The following is a 22,708-nucleotide window of genomic DNA, read 5'->3' on the forward strand; positions in this document are numbered from 1 at the left end:
CTACATATACACAACATAATATTTTCAAATGATACTTAGTGTTCTAAATTGCCAATAAAATTTTACATAAATTGTCTGACATTAATTCTGATGCTTAAGTTTTCAGTTTCCATTTTTTCTACCCCTAAAGAAACAATTTCAGTCATCCAAGTGTAAAATAGTACCTGTAACAACTTCTGACTAGCAACCACATTTTCACTTTTGCATATCTCCAAAATGGAAAAACAAAATTTTATCAAAACTTTCCAAAAATTTATTTCTATACTTAGACTAAACAATGCAAGAGGTCAGCCTGATAAAGTAATTTTTAGAGAAAGCTATGAACACCTAAAAATACAGGCTCATAATGGAAATACTTTCTTAATCATAATTAAAATAAATCTGATTTGTAATCTATAGAAAAACTGGTAGCCACCCAACACAACTCTCTGCCAAGATGTAATAGGAAGATATTAATAAGATTTCCATTACTTTTACAAAGTGAACTTTAAAACACTTGAGTATATCACGCAATATCACATTAAAATGGAATTATCAAAACAAAGGAACTAACCATTCTGATGCATTATTCCAATTGTTTTTTAAAACACCTGTTTACTTGCTAATTTGCCACATTGAGTAATTCACAATATGTCTTCCAGACATGGTAATTAGCAAGGTTCTACTGTAACAGAGTTAGTGCTACAATATCAACTAAGGGGAAATGGGATTATTGTTTTGCACTACACAGTTTATGGAAGAAATTTTAATCTTGTAAATATATTTTTTTTATACTGTATAGGGAATATCCAGTGTACTGAATTTAATTTTCTATTCCATAAGTTAGGGATAAATATATAAATGTATGATTGGAAAAAAATCACAATTTAGTTATCAAGGTTATCTGATGTGAAACCAAAGACATATTCCATTCTGTACTTCGTCATTGTCATAAATATAAAGGGAAGGATAAACACCTTTAAAATCTCTCCTGGCCAGAAGAAATACCCTTTCACCTGTAAAGGGTTAAGAAGCTAGGATAACCTTGCTGGCACCTGACCAAAATGACCAATGAGGAGACAAGATACTTTCAAAGCTGGATGGGGGGAGAAACAAAGGTTCTCTCTGTCTGTGTGATGCTTTTGCCGGGAACAGAAAAGGAATGGAGTCTTAGAACTTAGTAAATAATCTAGCTAGATATTCATTAGATGCTGTTTTGTTAAAATGGCTGATAAAATAATCTGTGCTGAATGGAATGTATATTCCTGTTTTTGTGTCTTCTTGTAACTTAAGGTTTTGCCTAGAGGGATTCTCTATGTTTTGAATCTGATTACCCTGTAAGGTATTTACCATCCTGATTTTACAGAGGTGATTCTTTTACTTTTTTTCTTCAATTAAAATTCTTCTTTTAAGAACCTGATTGCTTTTTCATTGTTCTTAAGATCCAAGGGTTTGGGTCTGTGTTCACCTACACAAATTGGTGAGGATTTTTATCAAGCCTTCCCCAGGAAAGGGGGTGTAGGGTTTGGAGAGGGTTTTGGGGGGGAAAGACGTTTTCAAGCGGGCTCTTTCCACGTTATATATTTGTTAGACGTTTGGTGGTGGCAGTGATAAAGTCCACGGGCAAAAGGTAAAATAGTTTGTACCTTGGGGAAGTTTTAACCTAAGCTGGTAAAAATAAGCTTAGGGGGTTTTCATGCAGGTCCCCACATCTGTACCCTAGAGTTCAGAGTGGGGAAGAACCTTGACAGTCATTAACAAAATAATATACTCCAACTACAAACTGTTCTACATCGCTATGTATTTTAAGCTTTCCTTTTACTAGCAACAAGTTGCAGGAATAAAACAGCCTGATAGTTACTGTCAAAAAGGTAATTTAGTGGGTAACTATTAGGAATGTTGTTGACAGGCTGCCAAGCAGAATTATGTCAGTTTGCATTTGGTGCAGGTGTGAAGTGATATCCATTGCGGAAACACGGTATGGTAGGTAACCTATTTTATAAGAAAAGGACAGAACATTAATACAGCATCAAACGAGATACTCATACCCTAACGGGGAGTGAAGTAAATTCACTTTGTTAAGGAAAACAGTATTTTTTTTTTAAATTTCAGACATTTATCACCTATATTCGTAACATTTATTGAGCACTTGAAACACTTCCATTTCAAGTAAGATACCACAAGCCACATTAAAGGTAAACAACATGGTGCAGTAATCATCCTTTATTTGGGTGGTTTTTTCATTTGTTTTGTATTTAACGGCACTGACTGTAGCTAGACACACATCAAAATTACAGAAGTCATCAATTTAAATACACAAGCACACATTCTTCAAGGTAAAATCCAGGGAAGCTTACACTTTCCTGCTTGTAGGCCAGAAGAAAGAAATCAAGTCAGGAAAAAATTAATTCTGCTTAAAAATCATTATGACAAGCACTGGAAATTTTTGAAGCTTTTAGGTAAGTTTCTATACATTTTTACAAGTTATTTCCTTGTAAATGTTGTGTTTATAACTTTTATTTTTCTTTTATTTTATTGTTACTTAGTCTCCGCCAGTTTCAAATAAAACCTTTGATCTCTACTTCCCTTTTTTGCTTGTTATAAAGGATAGATCATTCCTTCAACAGTCATTCTTCCCACCCTAAGGCCTGACATCAGCTTTACCCCTCACACAGGCTTCCCATCCAAAGCCTATTGAAGTCAATTATTTCAAAGGGCAGGTGGTGTAGGTTACTTAAAACAGAAAGCGTGACATCCACAACCAGACAAAGCTAAAATACAGAAAATACTCATTGAATATTAAATATCACTGCAATTTCCAGGTTGTTCCCGTTCACTTGCAATTCATTCTTTCCCCCTACCCCTCAGGTACACTACAGGTTAGCAGCCAAACAATGTTTTATGAGCAACTGGTCTGCTTTCAAATTTATCTGTATTCAGAAAACCTAAATCAGAGACTGACCAATACACCCAGCTAAACTTTTTATACACAAAAGAATTCAGCTGCCTGTAAAAGGCTGCTGAACAAAGTACCATGACTGAAGGATTAACATAATGCTTTCATCTGACTGCAAACTGCTGTTAAACACGGAAGCTGAATTTCAGAAAGGAAAAGGAAACAAATAAGAAGTTACATTCTAGCAGTCCAGACAGTGTGCCACAACAGTGCTTTACCAACACAGCTGGGTTGTTCTCAAGCTTACTATAATTTAGAAAGTCAAATCAGGACCATTTTAACAGCTTCTAATTTCTCTTTGCTAAGTAAAAAAGCCCTAGGTTCTTTGAAACAGAAGTGAGGGTTGAGGAAAAGAAATGGGCAGGATTTAAGACATTTTAAAGAGCTTTAGGTCTATATCTGCTAATTTCTGTAGTGTTTTTTTTTTTTTTTTTCAAAAATACATCAGCAAGAGGCAGCATTTAAAAGAGTTATCAGCTTCCTCTCCCTCTTATTTACATAGAGGGCACATATATGTAAATTAGATACATATTGAGGATGAAATACACAATGAACAACGAGGAGCCCGGTGGCACCTTAAAGACGAACAGATTTATTTATGCATAAGCTTTCATGGGTAAAAACTCCACTTCTTCAGATGCATGGAGTGTGAAGCTTCCACGCATCTGAAAAAGAAGTGGGGTTTTTTTTATGCCCAAATAAATCGGTTAGTCTTTAAGGTGCCACTGGACTCCTCGTTTTTGTGGATACAGACTAACATGGCTACCCCTCTGATACACAATAAAGTAACTTACATTAAAAGGTGAGTTTAGAAATGGCCTAATTTTCAAAAATACACATGTAACTGAGCACACAACTGGTACACGAAAATTTGGAATAAGCTCAAGTAAATGGCAAGGTGTGTTTAGTCGACATCTATATATTCAGTTACTCGATTTGTGTGCATGTCCAGTGATTTCAGAAGCAAATAAGATATTCAGTAACGTGCTACTATTTTACAGTATAAACTATACATGTTGCTTATTTTTAGTAAAAAGTTGAATAGGTAAACCTAACCCTATAACTAAACGGACTGAAATTGTTCATAGTCCTTTCATTATATTGTTTTAACTGTATTATATAGATTTTTTACTCTTAAAAATATAACGGACACAAAGTAAAACTATGAGGTCACATTAAAGTATATTTTCAATTCCTGCAGCACACAACAGTCAATACATGACTCAGGGACAAGATCATCAGTAGACTTTGACCATAGAAACTGAATGTAATAACAAAGTGCTGTACTATTAATATGTTGTATTTCAAGGTCAAAAGCATTCTATTTGATGCAGACAATCTTACATTTAGCCCAATCAGTCAATACCACTCATTTAAATCATGTCTTTTAAGTATGCACTTCAGAGTCCACCATTATCATAATTGATGTAACTTCTATAATTACCTGCATTTGTGTTTGATCCTTGTAGTAGTACTGTCAAGGTCTCCATAACCAATAAAGCTAGCTGCTTTTGGTCCTCAAAAGAACTGTTGTTTCTTGAATCCCCTAGACAATAATTTCAAAAGTTCATTGCACTGAAAACAACAAAGCTGATTTTGTTTTAAAGATTAAAAAATAAAGTTTTGTTCCTTTCACCAATCCCATTTTTTTTTTTTTTTTTTGATTCCACACAAAAACCATCCTCTAACAAACTTGTAAACCACATTAAGGACATATCCACACACACACTCAGGAAAGTTGTGACAAATTAACTTAAGGTGTGAAGTTAAAATACATTAAACCCATCTGTAGATGTTCTCATTCAGAAGTAAAATTGCCTTAGTTTGCTTTAGCTTAATCCACAGGGCATGCACACTGGAATTTAATGTGCTTTAACTTCACACCTTTAGTTAAGTCATCTTAACTTTCCTCAGGGCTTATTCAAACAAATATTTAGTTCACAGCAAGATGGGGTGTGAATCTACCCTGCACAAGCGTAGAACTCTTAAGAACTGAAGTGTTTTTCAGTGGGAGCTGCAGGCTCAGGACTTCATCTAGTAGGCCACCACCATGCACATTAACAAAACTCTACGACATGGTGTAAGGCAGATTTTTTCATCAAGTATTTGATTATGAACTATTGCTGGTTACTTAGTATGGTCTGAGCAGTTTAAAAAGGTTTATGATGATATCAGATGCTGAGATGCCACAGGCAACAGATGCATAAAATTCATTAGACATGTCATAGGCTGAATGGAGACAAGCAAAATATAGTTTCAGCCAGAAAACACAATCAAGTTACCATAAACTGTTACATGGCACAGGTGAGAGGTGTTCAATACCTGAGATGGATGAAGAGATTTGTTTGTGTGTTTATAGCAATATAGCCCCACAAAGCTTGAAAGGGCTCTGCAAACATGGACCCTTACTCTCCCATGGAGAAAAAGTGAATCACTGGGACTTCATGCAAGAATAAAGGTCTGTGCTTCAAGAGTACTTTACTAGGTTAGGTCCACATTGTAAACTACTGCGATAACTGGGATGAAAGCCAATATATAATCAATATATAATTATACAGATGGCATTTCCCACTTGTTAATTTTTGCCGTGTACTAGAATAACTTAAAAATGTTACATTAAATATGTTTTTTTAAAGTAGAAAACTCCAGCTATTATATATTTTTAATAAATACTTCGCACTTATATAGTACCTTTCATTAGAGGACCTTAAAGCACTTTCTAAAGGTGGATAAACATTACCATAATTTTACATAAGAAAACAAGCACAGAGAGTTTAAGTGAGCTTCGTAACATCACATAGTAATTCATTGGCAGTGCTGAGAACAGAACCCAGGTGGCCCAACTAACCAGAACTAGCCCCTGCTACCCAACACTAGTCTCCTTAACCATCCAAAAACATGTACTTAAACAACAACAAAGAAAACACTCTACCTTGATCATTGAGAGCCTGAGTGGGATCTTTCAAAAGGGCTGCATATTTGTGCAAAAGGTTTACCATCACTTCCAGAAGCCCCACCTCCCTGAAGACATCCTTAAAGATGTAGTCATGACGGGTGAACTTAAGAAGTGTTTTCATTGCAATGATGCTACACTGGTAAGAGGTGCTGGACTTTAAGAGGATGCTGACACTAATCAGTTCTTTACAAGGAATATAATTCAAGCTGAAGACAATAAACTCCAGCATCTCAAAGTATTTGGTCTGCACTTCTGGAAGTTTGGAAATTTTCTCTGCAAACTGGGACAAGGTGTGCTGTGATTCCAAGATGAAGTAGTTGGCATTGTCCGCTATGTAAATATTTGTAATGGCATCCAGAATAATTTGTGCAAGATAGTTAGTTTTTGCTTTCAAAAATGCATTTTGAAGGACGGAGAAAGCTTGAATATTCCTCACACTATGACCTACAATAGGAAACAAGGGGGAAAAACAGAATTCTTTATACTCATTTGCATTATGGGAGAAGTATGAAGTAAACAAACAATTTGTTCTCTGTAGCCCAACAAGTAGAAACAAATTCTACTAATATGGATTTTTCAAAAAGCAAGAACACACTAAGACATCCTTTAAAGGAACTTATTTCACAATTCCACTTATTTCACAATTCTGAATGGAAAGATCTATTATTTATTGTTGCTTAAGATGGCGTCTCTTTTTGAAAATAAACTTTGGCATGTGTAACAACTTAAAGATATAGTATTTTAAATGATCAAAGGGTAAATGAACATGAAAAAATCTAAATGCAATTTAAGCAATTAAAAATCTGAACGGGTCATAGTTGAGGTAGGAAATTTACTTCTTTGAAAAGCACTGTTTGATCCATAATGGAAAACTTTGCACCAACTCAGACTGAGATTGGAACGATATGCAGCAGCTCCCCCTCACCAACAACCACCCAATAACATCACAAGTAGTAATGTCAGTCAAAACAAAAAAGTGTTGACCAAATTAAAGCTCAGTAACATGCACATTCTTTTAACTTCCCCCACCTCTGAACAGTTTGGAAGTCACTTGTGGAACAAAGAGTTAGACCATATTTCAGGACCAGGGGGTTTGGCATTACATTCATGGGTGGGCTACAGATGCTGCCAACCAGTGGTGGCCCTCCTTTAGGAAGGCCATTCTTGCTCGATTCCCAGAGATTCTTTCAAGAGCTGGGATTGGATGGCCAACAAAATGCCCTCCTTTAAAGTAAGAGCAACAGGCAGAGAGCGTCCTCTTTTAATCTGCTCTTTCCTGTTGCAAAAAATCTATTTCCTTCTACTTTTTTTTCCTTTGTGGTTATTGTCGCAGAGGGCCATAAGTTGGCATGGGGTTATTTGCTGTATGGCTGGTTAAGAGGGGATGTGGAATTAATAGTCATAAGCTGATCACAGGCACTTTTGGCCTTCGACGCAATTGTGCTGTTCACATTGTGCAAACACCTTGAGCTTTGAACTGACGGTACAGGCACTTGGTACAATTAACTTGTTTTCGATTCATATTATCTCAGTGTTGGGGGCTGGTCCTGGCAACATGGGTTAGACTTCCCTCAGTGGTGACAGAATTATAGTGTTTGGTGAGACCAACCACAAACAAGCTAAGGTTTTGTCGACATGGGGAAATTCTGTGGCACAATTATATGTCTGTAGTTTCATGAATCCTTGAGTATATGCACATATGCAGAATATGTACATGGACAATCATTTGCAGAAAAACAGGATAGTTTCTCGGTCTTATATCTGGGTACAGAAGGATGAGGAAAAGAGTATAAAGCCCTCAACCTCCATATCCAAATGGTTATAGATACTGAAAGTATACCCCCATTCATGAGTGAGTTTTGTGATATAGTCAAGGTTAAAAAATGCAAAATGTGAGCCAACATCTGCAATATTTGAAAACATTTTCCTTGCCATTAATAGTTTTGCACTGCATGGATACCTCTCTAATGCTGTAATACTCTCATTAGTCCAATCATCAGAGTACACTGGGGTCACAGAAGATATAATTGCTGCAAATACTTTCAAAAGCTGTGTTAAATTTGTGTAACACAATACTTGTCATGTAGTCTAACCTATCATACACAGGATTATACTGGTCTGCACTAAAAGCCTACATACTACTATTGGCCTTCTAACAGGTTTTCTCGGGCAGGATGGGGATGTTTGAGAGGGGATGGGAAAAAATTAAAAAGGAATTAGATAGTAGTAAATTAACGGTAACAATTTGAGAAAGCCAATTAACCTTTTTAGTAACATATGTACCATGGCATGGACTAAATTATCTAAGTAAAGGCTATAGAATGTACAAAACAACTTTAAAACAATTTAATCAAACACTTGCAGCTTTTTGTGAAGAGTTCCATAGTATGAAGCCATCTTTAGTTTGAAAGCTGTGGCTTTGAATCTCAAGTATGAGACTGAAATCCAACAGTGCGGCATCCATTACAATTCAGTTCCAAAAGAACTTCACAAAATCTTCTAAAAATAAAAACTGAAACTACTATGCATTATATACATCATTGATCTTCAGATAGTCTGATAAAGTTTTATTTTCAAATACTAATTGAAAACAACATTCGTTTTAATCAACTTGTAATTGGTTTTTAGATTTTTAAAAAGAGAGACAGCACGCAGATTTATGTTTGCACTGAATACGATCTTCATTTGTTACGCTCCTTTAGTCACTTGATTTAAAAAAAACTCACAAGTATTTTAATAAGAAAAGGACTACTTGTGGCACCTTAGAGACTCATGCTCAAATAAACTGGTTAGTCTCTAAGGTGCCACAAGTACTCCTTTTCTTTTTGCGAATACAGACTAACACGGCTGCTACTCTGAAACCCGTCAAGGTATTTTAATGCCACATTTCATTTTTTCCTTGAAGGCTGAAAACAGAACCTTTTGAAATGTAATATGCAACAACTGTTTATTCTGTTCATCCAATAAAGCATCCAATAGAGAGCATTAATACCAATATTGCATTGCAAAGTCACACATTAATTTTTCTCTTCTAAATTACTAGCTTTTCATGATTCATTTTAAAATGAAAGATGTTGAAAAGTTAATTGAGAGCTCATGAATTGTGCAAGGAAGATCGACAGCTACAGAACCTGAAAAAACAGTACTGTATCCAGGGAATAGGCATAGCACAAGCACCAGAAGCAAGACCCTCCTCCATGAAAATGTAAAGTATTAAACACAGCAGGAATTACTCTGCTGGGCAGAAAGGGACAAGCCACACATGGAGTAACTAGCAGATCTACTGCTAGATGGATCCACAAGCCTAACCTTCACTAACGTATGAGGCCTGTCAGGGTCCCAGGTCTTACTAAAACTTACAGACAATTGAATTGGACCAGATTAGCTTCTCAGCCACTCCTCACCAAGGTTCTAAGGCTCTGTTTACACAAGAATTTACACCAGTCTAACTAAAGGTGTGTTTTTAAATCAAGTTGAAAAAGTGCAAAACGGATGTGGGCATTCTTAAACCAATTTAAATCTGGTGTGTATCATTTTAGCTTCATTGAATAAGAAATCAATATTAAACTAAATTGACATTAAACAGGTTAAATGTCCACACAAAGGTGTTGAACTGGTTTAACTAAATCTGTTTATAAAATCAATTTAGGTCTAGATAAATAGATAGGGGGAAGAGGGAATATTCCTTTAAGTTTCTGCTACTTCTTAAACCTCATCTCCTCACCCAAACTCATATTGATACTAACTGATACTAACCCCTCTGTGGACAATTTATTTCTGTTTAAGAGAAGATTTCAGTTTAGCATACATTTCCCTAATTGACTTAAGCTAAAATGAAATAAACTTGCTTTAAACTGAAAAAAAAAAACAACTAAAAACAGCATCCACAAAGCCTTTTGCACCAGATTAGATTAAAATCACACTTTAAATTATATCTGTCCAAACTCCTAAAATCTGCCTGGAGGATCTATTTAATTTGTACTTTGTAGAGGGGTGATTCAGCATTTGGAGCTAAATGAGGAGAAATTGCCTCCCTTATTTTCATCTGGACACTAGCAATTAAGCAAAATCACCTTTTAAAGTCAGTATTTAATTGCTGATGTTAGAAGAAACATGAACTGTAAATGGTTTCTGTAGTGTACCAGACATTTCTCCCACAATAAAACTTCTGCTCTGTGTGATACAAACAGTAAACTCACCTTTGCCTGCAGGTTGTGGGACTGCAAATCCAGGCAACAGAAAAGGTGCTCCGGTGGTAATACCAGCTGGTTTTAATTCATTGACACCATATGTTGTCAAGGAAGTTATCAGATTAACCAAATCCTTCAAAGCATCCTTGGATTCTGCCTCTTTTGCCTGTTCTAATCTAAAGAACATACAGTACAACAACTCACATTAGCACATATTCACTTTAACATAAACAATCCACTCAAACTCATCTGAGGTTTATTTAGTTAGTTTTGGTTTTTCTTAAATTAAGGAGAGATGTTAATTTTAGAGGCACAGATTTAGTGACCTAGAATTCTGAAGCCAAAGGCTAGAGTTCACCACATTTTAAACTTTCTTCTAAGTTTTAATAGCATTCAATTGATTAAACATTATTATTTGTATTATGGTAACATTTGGAAATCAGATTGAGATGGGGCTTCAATATGCTAAAAACACATAGTAAAAGGTTATCCCTGACCCAAAAAATACTAACCAGACAAGTCAACAGGGGGCATGAAAGGAAAGGAAGTATCATCATTTTACAGATGAGGAAATAAGACACAGAGTAAATACATAAAAGTAGTACTTCAAAGACAGCCGTGTGACATACAAAACTTCATAAGTACACATTTAGCAGAAGGGAACTGCAGAAGTCTTTATATAAAAACTCTCTGAAATGCAGTTCTTTGTAATAAAAAAATATTACCATACAAAGAATATAATAAACAATATCACTACTAACAACATTTGTACACACAGGTATTTTATTATATTCAGTTACTGTAAAAAAAAAAAAAAAAGGTATAAATCTTCAGAGTGAAAAAGTCTCAGCATAATTAGGGACCAAAGAACCGAGGACAGCTTTAGGATGAAAACAAAATAATGTATCCTAAAAATAATCATCACAATATACAGTAGAACCTCAGAATTACGAACACCTTGGGAATGGAGGTTGTTCATAACTAACTCTGAAGAAAATGTTATGGTTCTTTCAAAAGTTTACAACTTGACTTAATACAGCTTTGGAACTTTACTATGAAAAAGAAAAATTCTCCTTTCCCTTTATTTTTTTTAGTAGTTTATGTTTAACACAGTACTGCACTGTGTTGGGTTTTGTTTTGTTTTTTTGGTCTCTGCTATTGCATGATTTGTGTACTTCCAGTTCCAAATGAGGTGTGTGGTTGACTGGTCAGTTCGTAACCCTGGTGTTCATAACTCTAAGGTTCTACTGTAGTGCAATGTAAACTTTCATTTCAGCAATTTATATTTATAACCCACATGACCAGTCTTTTAACTTGTTTGTAACAATGACAAAAACACTAGGCATCATCCTTTCAATACATTTTGTCTGTTACATTGCTCCTAAATGAAAAATAATCACAGAATCACAGATATGTGAGACAGGAAGGGACCTCGATAGGTCATCTGTTTCCGTACTCTGCGCTGAGGCAGGACTAAATATTACAGACCGTCCCTGAAAGGTATTTAACCCATTCTTTAACACCACCAATGACAGAGATTCCACAACCTCTCTAGGTGATTTGTTCCAGTGTGTAACTACCCTTACAGTTGCGAAGTTTTTCCTAATATCTAACCTATATTCCCCTTTGCTGCAATTTAAGCCCATTGCTTTTTGCCTGTCCTCAGTGGATAAGGAGAACAATTTATCATCTTCCTATTTATAACAACCTTTTACTTATTTGAAAACTATCATCATGCCCCCTCACTCTTCTCTTCTCCAAACTAAACAAACCCATTGTTTTCAATCTTTCCTGGTCGGTCATATTTTCTACACCTATAATAATTTTTGTTGCTCTCCTCTGGACTTTCTCCAGTTTGCCCACATCTTTCCCAAAGTGTGGTGCCCAGAACTGTACACAGTTGCAGTTTTTTTAGTGCTGATTACAGTGGAAAAATTACTTCTCATGCCTTGCTTATAACACTCCTGTTACTACATTTCAGAATTATGTTAGCTATTTTTTGCAACAGTGTTACATTGACGACTCTCATTTAGTTTGAGATTCACAATAACCCATAGATCCTTTTCTGTATATTCCTTCCTAGGTAGTCCTAACACGGCTGTTATTCTGAAACCTGTCATTATGCAAGGCACTGCATTTAGCCGTATAGAGTGGAAATCTATTAACTGCATGAAAAAACTTGTACAGATACAGACAGACATCATCTTCCTTTCCAAATGCAAACAGATGGACATCGTACCAAAAGGACTGAAGGTAAAAAATCCATTACAATCTACATACCACGCTGACTATGCTGACAGCTTGTGCCACATGCTCTCAAAGAAACTGCGGAATTACCTGATCAACATCCTCTACAGCAAACAGGGAAAGATTAAGAATGAGCTCTCAAAAATGGATACTCTAATAAAAAACCAACCTTCCACACAAACTTCCTCATGGTTGGACTTTACTAAAACTAGACAAGCCATTTACAACACACACTTTGCTTCTCTACAAAAGAAAAAGGACACTAAACTTTCTAAACTACTACATGCCACAAAGGGCCACAGCAATGGTTCCCTCAACCCACCCAGCAATATTGTTAACTTAACCAGCAGAAGCAGCTGTCCTATCTCGGGGCCTCTCCTTCTGCCCCTCCACCCCCACGAACATGACTCAGTTCTGTGGTGACCCAGAATCCTATTTTCGACGTCTCCGACTCAAAGAATATTTCCAACATACCTCTGAACAACATACTAACCCACAGAGACCTCCCTACCAACATTACAAAAAGAAGGATTCTAGGTGGACTCCTCCTGAAGGTCGAAACAGCAGACTGGACTTCTACATAGACTGCTTCCGCCGACGTGCACAGGCTGAAATTGTGGAAAAGCAGCATCCCTTGCCCCATAACCTCAGCCGTGCGAACACAATGCCATCCACAGCCTCAGAAACAACTCTGACATCATAATCAAAAAGGCTGACAAAGGAGGTGCTGTTGTCATCATGAATAGGTCAGAATATGAACAAGAGGCTGCTCGGCAGCTCTCCAACACCACTTTCTACAAGCCATTACCCTCTGATCCCACGGAAAATTACCAAAAGAAACTACAGCATTTGCTCAAGAAACTTCCTGAAAAAGCACAAGATCAAATCCGCACAGACACACCTCTGGAACCCCGACCTGGGATATTCTATCTACTACCCAAGATCCATAAACCTGGAAATCCTGGGCGCCCCATCATCTCAGGCATTGGCACCCTGACAGCAGGATTGTCTGGCTATGTAGACTCCCTCAGGCCCTACGCTACCAGCACTCCCAGCTACCTTCGAGACACCACTGACTTCCTGAGGAAACTACAATCCATCGGTGATCTTCCTGATAACACCATCCTGGCCACTATGGATGTAGAAGCCCTCTACACCAACATTCCACACAAAGATGGACTACAAGCCGTCAAGAACACTATCCCCGATAATGTCAAGGCTAACCTGGTGGCTGAACTTTGTGACTTTGTCCTTACCCATAACTATTTTACATTTGGGGACAATGTATACCTTCAGATCAGCGGCACTGCTATGGGTACTCGCATGGCCCCACAGTATGCCAACATTTTTATGGCTGACTTAGAACAATGCTTCCTCAGCTCTCGTCCCCTAACACCCCTACTCTACTTGCGCTATATTGATGACATCTTCATCATCTGGACCCATGGAAAAGAAGCACTTGAGGAATTCCACCGTGATTTCAACAATTTCCATCCCACCATCAACCTCAGCCTGGTCCAGTCCACACAAGAGATCCACTTCCTGGACACTACAATGCTAATAAACAATGGTCACGTAAACACCACCCTATACCGGAAACCTACTGAATGCTATTCCTACCTACACGCCTCCAGCTTTCACCCTGACCACACCACACGATCCATTGTCTACAGCCAAGCTCTGCGATACAACCGCATTTGCTCCAACCCCTCAGACAGAGACAAATACCTACAAGATCTCTATCAAGCATTCTTACAACTACAATACCCACCTGCGGAAGCGAAGAAACAGATTGATAGAACCAGAAGAGTTCCCAGAAGTCTCCTACTACAGGACAGGCCTAACAAAGAAAATAACAGAACGCCACTAGCCGTCACCTTCAGCCCCCAACTAAAACCCCTCCAACGCATTATTAAGGATCTACAACCTGTCCTGAAGGATGACCCAACACTCTCACAAATCCTGGGAGACAGGCCAGTTCTTGCCTACAGACAGCCCTGCAACCTGAAGCAAATACTCACCAGCAACCACATACCACACAACAGAACCACTAACCCAGGAACTTATCCTTGCAACGAAGCCCGTTGCCAACTGTGCCCACATATCTATTCAGGGGACACCATCACAGGGCCTAATAACATCAGCCACACTATCAGAGGCTTGTTCACCTGCACACCCACCAATGTGATATATGCCATCATGTGCCAGCAATGCCCCTCTGCCATGTACATTGGTCAAACTGGACAGTCTCTACGTAAAAGAATAAATGGACACAAATCAGATGTCAAGAATTACAACATTCATAAACCAGTCGGAGAACACTTCAATCTCTCTGGTCACGCAATCACAGACATGAAAGTTGCAATTCTTCAACAAAAAAACTTCAAATCCAGACTCCAGCGAGAAACTGTTGAATTGGAATTCATTTGCAAATTGGAAACAATTAACTTAGGCTTGAATAGAGACTGGGAGTGGCTAAGTCATTATGCAAGGTAACCTATTTCCCCTTGTTTTTTCCTAACCCCCCCCCTCCCCAGACATTCTTGTTAAACCCTGGATTTGTGCTGGAAATGGCCCACCTTGATTATCATACACATTGTAAGGAGAGTGATCACTTTAGATAAGCTATTGCCAGCAGGAGAGTGGGGTGGGGGGAGGTATTTTTTCATGCTTTGTGTGTATAAAAGATCTTCTACACTTTCCACAGTATGCATCCGATGAAGTGAGCTGTAGCTCACGAAAGCTTATGCTCAAAAAAATTAGTTAGTCTCTAAAGTGCCACAAGTACTCCTTTTCTTATTTCCCATTTTGTATTCATGCAATTGAGTATTCCTTCCTAAGCTCAGTACTTCGCATTTGTCGTTATTGAATTTCATCCTATTTATTTCAGATTATTTCTCCACCTTTTCAAGATCATTTTGAATTCTAATTCTGTCTTCCAAAGCACTTGCAACTCTTCCCAGTTTGGTATTGTCCACAAACTTGATACGTGCGCTCTCTATGCCATTATCCAAATCACCTATGAAGATACTGAATATAACTGCACCCAGAACACATCCCTGAGGGACCCCACTGAATATGCCCTTCCACTTTGAACCATTGATAAACACTGAGTACTATTTTCCAACCAGTGCACGCACATTATAGTAGGTTTCTCTAGGCTATATTTCCTGAGTTTGCTTCTGAGAAGGTCATTATGTGAGCCAACATCAAAAGCCTTACTAAAGTTGAGATATAATGGCTAAATAGAAAATATTTAGAAGTTGCAGTCTCTCTTCATTATTTACCAGTAGGAAAAAAACTGCACTACTGAGCAAACCATAACAACCTCAAGCACAGAAAACATCTAAAGCTTTCTCAGAGATTCAGAAATTTTAAACTTATGAGGAAACATCATGATTAAACTATCTGTCCTCTTGCATAACACAGGATTTTGCCCATACTTCTAGCATTGAGCTCCATGTCTTGTAGAACAAAAGCATTTATTTCATAAGGACATTTAAAAATTAATTCTAGAAGCATGAAACTAAACAACAGACATATGTCTAAATATGTTGCCATTAAAGAAATTTGCAATTTTCTCACTAAATTTTCAAAGGGGTAGACATGACTATGCTGATGGGAGAGATTCTCCCGTCGATATAGTTCATCCACCTCCCCAAGAGGCAGTAACTGTGTTGTGGGAGAAGCCCTCCCATTGATACACCACTGTCTACGCAGGGGGTTTTGTCAGTATAACTATGTTGCTCTGGGGTGTGATGTAGTTATACAGATATAGGTCTGTAGTGTAGACCTGCCCTCAGTAACAGTCACTACTGCACCTCAACAACAGAAATGTATCTTGAGTTTAAGTTAATAATTAATAATTATTTTAGGATCATTGTTCCTAATTATAAAAACAAGGAGTTTGGTGGCACCTTAAAGACTAACAGATTTATTTGGGCATAAGCTTTCGTGGGCTAGAACCCACTTCGTCGGATACTTGACCCCCAGATACTTGTTCCTAATTATAGTATTTTCTCTTTTAATGCAAGATGTAAGAGGGTAGAAGTTACATTGTTTAATTTCAATAATGGTTAATGCTAACAATTTAAAAATAAAAACATAACTCATTCTCCTGTTAGACCATACACAAATAAAAAAGAATACAGATCATCTCTCTCACCCCAACTGTATTACAGAAGAAAGCAAAGCTTTTCATTTATTCTTCACTGTTCTGGGATTCTAGTTTACCTGTTTTATTAATCCGCTCTTATTCAAGCTATCAAATTTCTCTAAAGTGAAATATTTTCAGACTATTTTCCTCCACCGAACAAAAATTTCAGGAAGACACCATAGATCAGGTGGTAGCAGTGATTCTAAAGTTTTCCCGTGATTCATGACTATAAAAAGTTGAAAAGAAAATGTGGCTTAGTTGCTCGCCTTCTTCAGAAACTAAGCCTTATGATCCAACAAAGGCACTATTTCCAGAACCTGAGTAGACTAAAGTCACAAGAGAGATCTCCAAACCATACCTCTTATACAGGAACAGGCTGCAGCGTCATTGTGTTAAGACTAGAGATCAGAAGCATCAGTGACCGTGGCACCCTATCACGTAATCAGGCCCAGATAGAGAATGTATGGTCAAGCAGAAACAGGCTTGCTGTTACTGAAGTTCCTTTTCAAAAGGAAAATGATCACAATCTAAAAGTGTGGTTTACACTGAAAAATGATATTTAATAGCATCACAAGAGGAGGTTGGGGTTGTTAACATGTATTTTGTTTCAGTGACTTCCTTATCAAGTTAGCTCAGTTTAGAAAGCAAAGAAATAAGTTATCAGTACTGAAAATTCATTGTGGAATCTAACAGTCAATCTGAGTTTTTTTTCTAGGTATCATAACACCATGAATAAAGACTCATAATAAAAACGGGCAGACACTTCTGGTGCGCCAGCCAGAAAATATCCAACTCTCTTTGTCAGAACTTCACTAGCTCTGCAGCGCTAACAAGCAAAAATTACTTAAAATGCTATTTTAATTAGAAAAGAAAGCAGATGTGACAATATACACAAGGAAGAAAGACAAATCTATTGAATAAAATGCTGCTATTTTTATGTAATCTTTTCCTGATGTAACTGCACTTCAGTTTCACTGAAAATTAAGTATATTCTAAAAGAAAGTTTTTAATTGCAATGGGCTTTTCTAAGACTCTGTTTATGACTGAATCTACTGAAAATGATTAATTTTGTGATACTGCTAATGTGAGAGGTTAAAAGAAAGAGATCAGACATTTTCAAAAGCAACATTTACACTAGAAGAACAATCATAAGGCATAAAGTTAGCAGCATTGGTGCAGGGTAGACAGCTTTTTGATTCTTTCATTGGGCCTAAACACTTCACAAACAAGGCTATACCTTCTGCATGATGCCCAAGTTCATGCAGCAGAAACAGCCAATGTAACTGAAAACTTCAGTCAAAACTGTCATTTTGGGTGCCAAAAGCTTCAGAACTATATCTCTACGTAAGTACCTAAAATAACGGGCCTGATTTAGTGAGGTGCTAGCATCTACAGCAGGGGCTGGCAACCTTTGGGATGTGCTGGCCGCTGCTTCCCAGGCCAGGAACGGCAAACCGCTGCCGCTGGGAGTTGCGAGGGGCCGTGCCTGCGGAGAGTCAATGGAAACAAAATGTCGCATGGCCCGCCAGCGGATTACCCTGATGGGCCGCATGCCAAAGGTTGTTGATCCCTGATCTACAGCTTTTACTGAAATCAACTGGAGCTTGGCTGCTTAGCACCTTTGAACATTAGGACAGTTAGTTAGGTTCACAATTCTGGATTTTAGTGCCTAACTTCAGGCACCAAGTTTGAAAATTGTAGCTTTCATTTTCAAATAGATTTGGCTTTTTTATGGCAATACATGCTTCTTACAATCTGAACTTCCACACAGATTGGCACAATAGGTGGAGCTTGCCTTCAAAACAAACAGAGATGGTTTGCAACTGCAGGAGCCATTACTGATTTCTGAATTTTCTAACTGAGCATATGAAAACAAATAAAAGCATATATAATGCTTCCTAATAAAATGTTGTTCATGTAGACAATTTTAGTTTTATGACAATACTTTCTAATGTACTAATAAAATTAGTATAGTTTATTTTGTAAAAAAAATGAAGTTTTAGTAACAAGACCCTTCATGGCAGCACTCTGCTGTTAAAGCTTTCTGTCTTGCAAGGTTCTACTATCATTGCAGATTAACTGGAATGCAACACACAGAAAAGGAAATAGAAAACTATTTTATGTATTATTTGTTAACTTTTTTGTTTACTGCCTTTTATTTGCTTAGCTAATTTGCACAAGCCATAATGTGCATCCCAAAACTTGCTGGCTTGTCCAAACTTTTTAGTAAAGATTTTAACAGATGCCATAACAACATCTTATAATTAAGGGCTGGGATGTTAGTGTGCACCAAGCCACAGTGTGAATCTACAGCACACTAACTTGCTATGCAGTAACATCCCGTGTGGACACTGTTACAGCACTTTGACATACTCCCATAACAGTGTCAGGATCATTATCCCCGTTTTGAATAAACTTATCATTTACAATATCCTCATTGCATTTTGTTAGATCCTAAAAATGGATTCAGGTATATTAATATACTCTCCATCTGTTAGAGAATCTGTTGAGAAAAAATATTATTTGCATACCTGAGCAAGAGATCACAGAGGAAGTTATATCCTTGCCATATCCTAAAATCATCCAACAGTGTTTGTGATACATCACTGGAATCTTTGAGAAAGCAAGAAAGCCCAGCAAACATCTCAACTATTTCTAGGGGAGAAAGGTCATCAGATTGCTGCATGTTCTGAACACAGGTGGACAAACATTCTTTTTCTGTAAGGACACAATTAAGAAACAGTTTTCCCCCATCATTATACATATTTAAAAGCATCATTTCTGATTACTAAAATATGCTTAGAAATGAAGTAACAGTTACTGTAACAGTTTATCATCACACAATATTTAAAGGGACACTGAGCTTGAAATTGAGCCAGTTTCAGAAGCGGCTTCAGGATATGTCTAAACTCTAGTCCTGTTAACTCTCCCCCATCCCTCTCCCCACACCCTTCACTTTTGTCTTACAATCACATTTTCTTATATTTAAAGAATAGGTGAATATTTTTCTCCCTCCTATTGCTGTATGGAAGTCCTAACTAACAGACTCTACAGAGAATAAAGCAAAATTGACTATACGCATTAAAATAGAGCAATTTATTTTTCACTTGAATCCCCTTTAGTCATAATAATCTTACATATTACAACATAGAAAATTTCAAAGAGAAGTATGACTTTTAATGAAGCCCCTTTAAAATGTTTAACAGCTCCATATAGCATTTATCAAAACCGTCGAACTGTCCAAGGAAGCAGTTCTCTGTAGAAAGTAAAAGTCGATTAATCAAGAGGTTAAATACCAAGCATGTTGATAAAAACCATTACACACTTATTCCCAGAAGCTAAATCCAGAAGGGGCCCAGCATACATTTCATTTATTTGCACTTTAAATTTTAATATAATGAAAATAAAACAAAGATTGAATTTACTATTCTGAAGTAAAACATTAAAGGAAAAAAACCCTGACAAATTACAATAAATTATAAAATATCTTCCTTCCTCTAGGTTGTTAAAAGACACTTTTTACTATTTTACTGACTCTAGAGAAAACCCTTAGTGTTGTCTCTTGCGATATGCTTGGATACGGTATCCTATGTCTTCTTTCATATTGCTATTCTGGCAGGGAAATAGTGTGGCTGGACCTTCTGCATGGCTAAGGATCCTTGAACACAAACAGGGCAATAAGTCTTATTTCAGCTCCCATCCTGCAGTGACATAGAACTGGGTATTATTAATCCATATTCACTTGTCACATGGAGAAAACTCGACCAACAGCTGCCCCATATTTGTGGCTAGATTTATGGGTGCATTCTTTATTTCACGTGCCTTGCTTCAGTTAGCCAATTCTTAGCTCACCATCACCTGGCAGATACAGAATATCTTCCTAGGTGGGTACATCTACACTGCAGCTGGGAAAGAGCCTCCCAACTTGGGTAGACAGACTCACACTAGCTGAGCGCCAGGTAGCACACAAAAAATAGCAGTGTGAACATTGTGGCTCTGATGGATGCTTGGGCTAGCCATCAGAGCTCAGACCCAAGGAGGCAGGAGGGCTTGAAAGCCCAAACTGCCAGTCAAGCTCCAACATCCATCTCTCTCTCCTAGCTGCAGTGTGGATTTTCAAAACAGGCATTCAGAAAGAACGTTCCTTAAAGCATTATCTTGGATGACATTACACAAAATGTTATATATCAGACAGACCACAGATCACGTAACTCCCTTCCGAGACACTGTCATCTTTTAATCAGGTTTATGGTCATGAACAGGTTCGGTTCCAAAAAGAGACAGTAGAGACTTTTGGTTTTTTTAAGGCTGATACATGATTAATTATTTAAATGATAAAGAACACTACACTATCAATGGTGTCAAGTATCGGGGGTAGCCATGTTAGTCTGTATACACAAAAACAACCAGAAGTCCGGTGGCACTTGAAGACTAACATTTATTTGGGCATAAGCTTTTGTGGGTAAAAAACCACTTCTTCAGATCTGTGGTCTGATATATGTCAATCAGACCACAGATCTGAAGAAGTGGTTTTTTACCCACGAAAGCTTATGCCCAAATAAATCTGTTAATCTTTAAGGTGCCACCGGACTCCTTGTTGCACTATTAATGTGTCTCTTAATATGCCAACCAGGTTATACCATGCAACATGCTATCAGTAAAACAACAGACATTGGTACAATCACAAACTAGACGTCATCTTCTTTTCCTGCCACATTCACCAAAAAGATACATTATGGATGTAATTGGGAACAATTGTCCCCCCTTTGAAGTCATATTTGAAAACGCTTACCACTGTTGCCATTAGGCTCCTTACTTATTTTTTGTCTTTGAAAGCAAAATCAGGAACTCATTTGGTTCTGGTTTTTTGTTTTCTTTTTAGGCTGAGTTGGGAGTCTTCTGTAATTTGTGAATGGCTAGCGTGAGAAACATTGTAGACCAAACTTCCTGTAGTGTTGCATGGGATATATGGAAGCAGGGTTACATATTTGAAAAGCTGCCAGCACAATTTCACAGAGAGTCTTAAGAAGACATTCTCCAGGGAATATTCACAACCAACTTAATGTTACAGATTGCTAAAAGATGCTGTGCCTGCCTCTCCCACCCCAATTTAAAAGTTTAATTTATTTTAAAAGATTATCGCATTTGAGAGCTACTCCCTATAATTTAAATGATGAACCCTGGCAGAACAAGTATGTACTTTTATACTACTAACTAGTGTTTTTTTGTTTGTTTTTTTAAATGCACCAGCTCAATGTTGGGAATACATGTGTCCATCCTTCTGCCTAGTTCATCTGCATTCAAAGCTGCTGCCATGCATGTTAATCTATCTACTGGGTGGAGAATCTTTATGGCTTGGTCTGACAAATTCCATATCTGTTATATGATGGGCTAATAGCAATCATTGCTGGTCACAAACATTGCCATTTGAAGATCCATTAGGGATAACGTGAAGATGGTGTGCAAACCATGGAAATCACGACTTACGCAATGGAACCACCTGGAGAAGTTATACTTCCATGGGCAACAGAGCTATTATTTGTGCTGCTTATCTCAGACAAGGCCAAAAAAAGATATGACTTTGCCTCATTACCTGGATGTATCTGAATACTCTCTCCATATTTGTTTGTTGGTGAGATTACACTGGTTTTTTTAAATAATGCACTGTTTACCTTACGGCAGCAGCTTTCATGGATCTCTCTGAATGTTCAGACAGAGCCTGCAGAACACAGGGCACTGGTTCCAACTCCTTGTGTCCAGCTGAGTTCACAGATGTCCAGGGACTTTATTTAAAAGTAGAGTGGCTGTACACCAGCTGGAAATGAGAGACACCTAGCCTGCCTGCCTCCACAAGGGGCTACTGCTACATCAAAAAGCAGGTGATAAATAGGAGCCACCCCTCAGAAACTGATGCCACCAGCACCAGTTACAATAATCACAAATAGCTTCTTAATATTACTTTTTCATGTAAGCACCCTCTTCACTAACATGTTCCACACTGTGAAAACATTTGAGAACCTGTGCTCTGCAACATTAAACTGAGGTGTGGAAAAAAACCTCAGATGACACCATGGGAAGTTGGTTTATGTACAAGAACCTCTCTAATCTTATTACAGAACAATTCTGATGACATTATTTTAACCATAAGTCTACAGATGTACACAAATATTCTTAAATATTCCTAAGTACATTAGTTTTTGCTATATTACATACAGAAACTACAG

The 22,708-nt window shown here is 37.5% G+C and overlaps 1 protein-coding gene across 3 annotated transcripts in view; it reads right to left on the reverse strand.

The window, feature by feature from the left end:
• WDFY3 (WD repeat and FYVE domain containing 3) overlaps positions 1–22,708 on the reverse strand; it is a 229,319-nt gene that overhangs the window by 157,499 nt on the left and 49,112 nt on the right. For all 3 annotated transcript variants that reach the window (XM_077814992.1, XM_077814993.1, XM_077814991.1), the window contains exons 7-10: positions 19,016–19,202; positions 10,091–10,257; positions 5,868–6,335; positions 4,380–4,481 (exon numbers count right to left, since the gene is read on the reverse strand). In XM_077814992.1, coding sequence (XP_077671118.1) covers positions 4,380–4,481; positions 5,868–6,335; positions 10,091–10,257; positions 19,016–19,202 — 924 coding nt within the window. The remainder of the gene's footprint in view (positions 1–4,379; positions 4,482–5,867; positions 6,336–10,090; positions 10,258–19,015; positions 19,203–22,708) is intronic.

This window comes from Eretmochelys imbricata, chromosome 4 (genome assembly GCF_965152235.1).
Source record: "Eretmochelys imbricata isolate rEreImb1 chromosome 4, rEreImb1.hap1, whole genome shotgun sequence".
Classification (NCBI taxonomy): domain Eukaryota; kingdom Metazoa; phylum Chordata; order Testudines; family Cheloniidae; genus Eretmochelys; species Eretmochelys imbricata.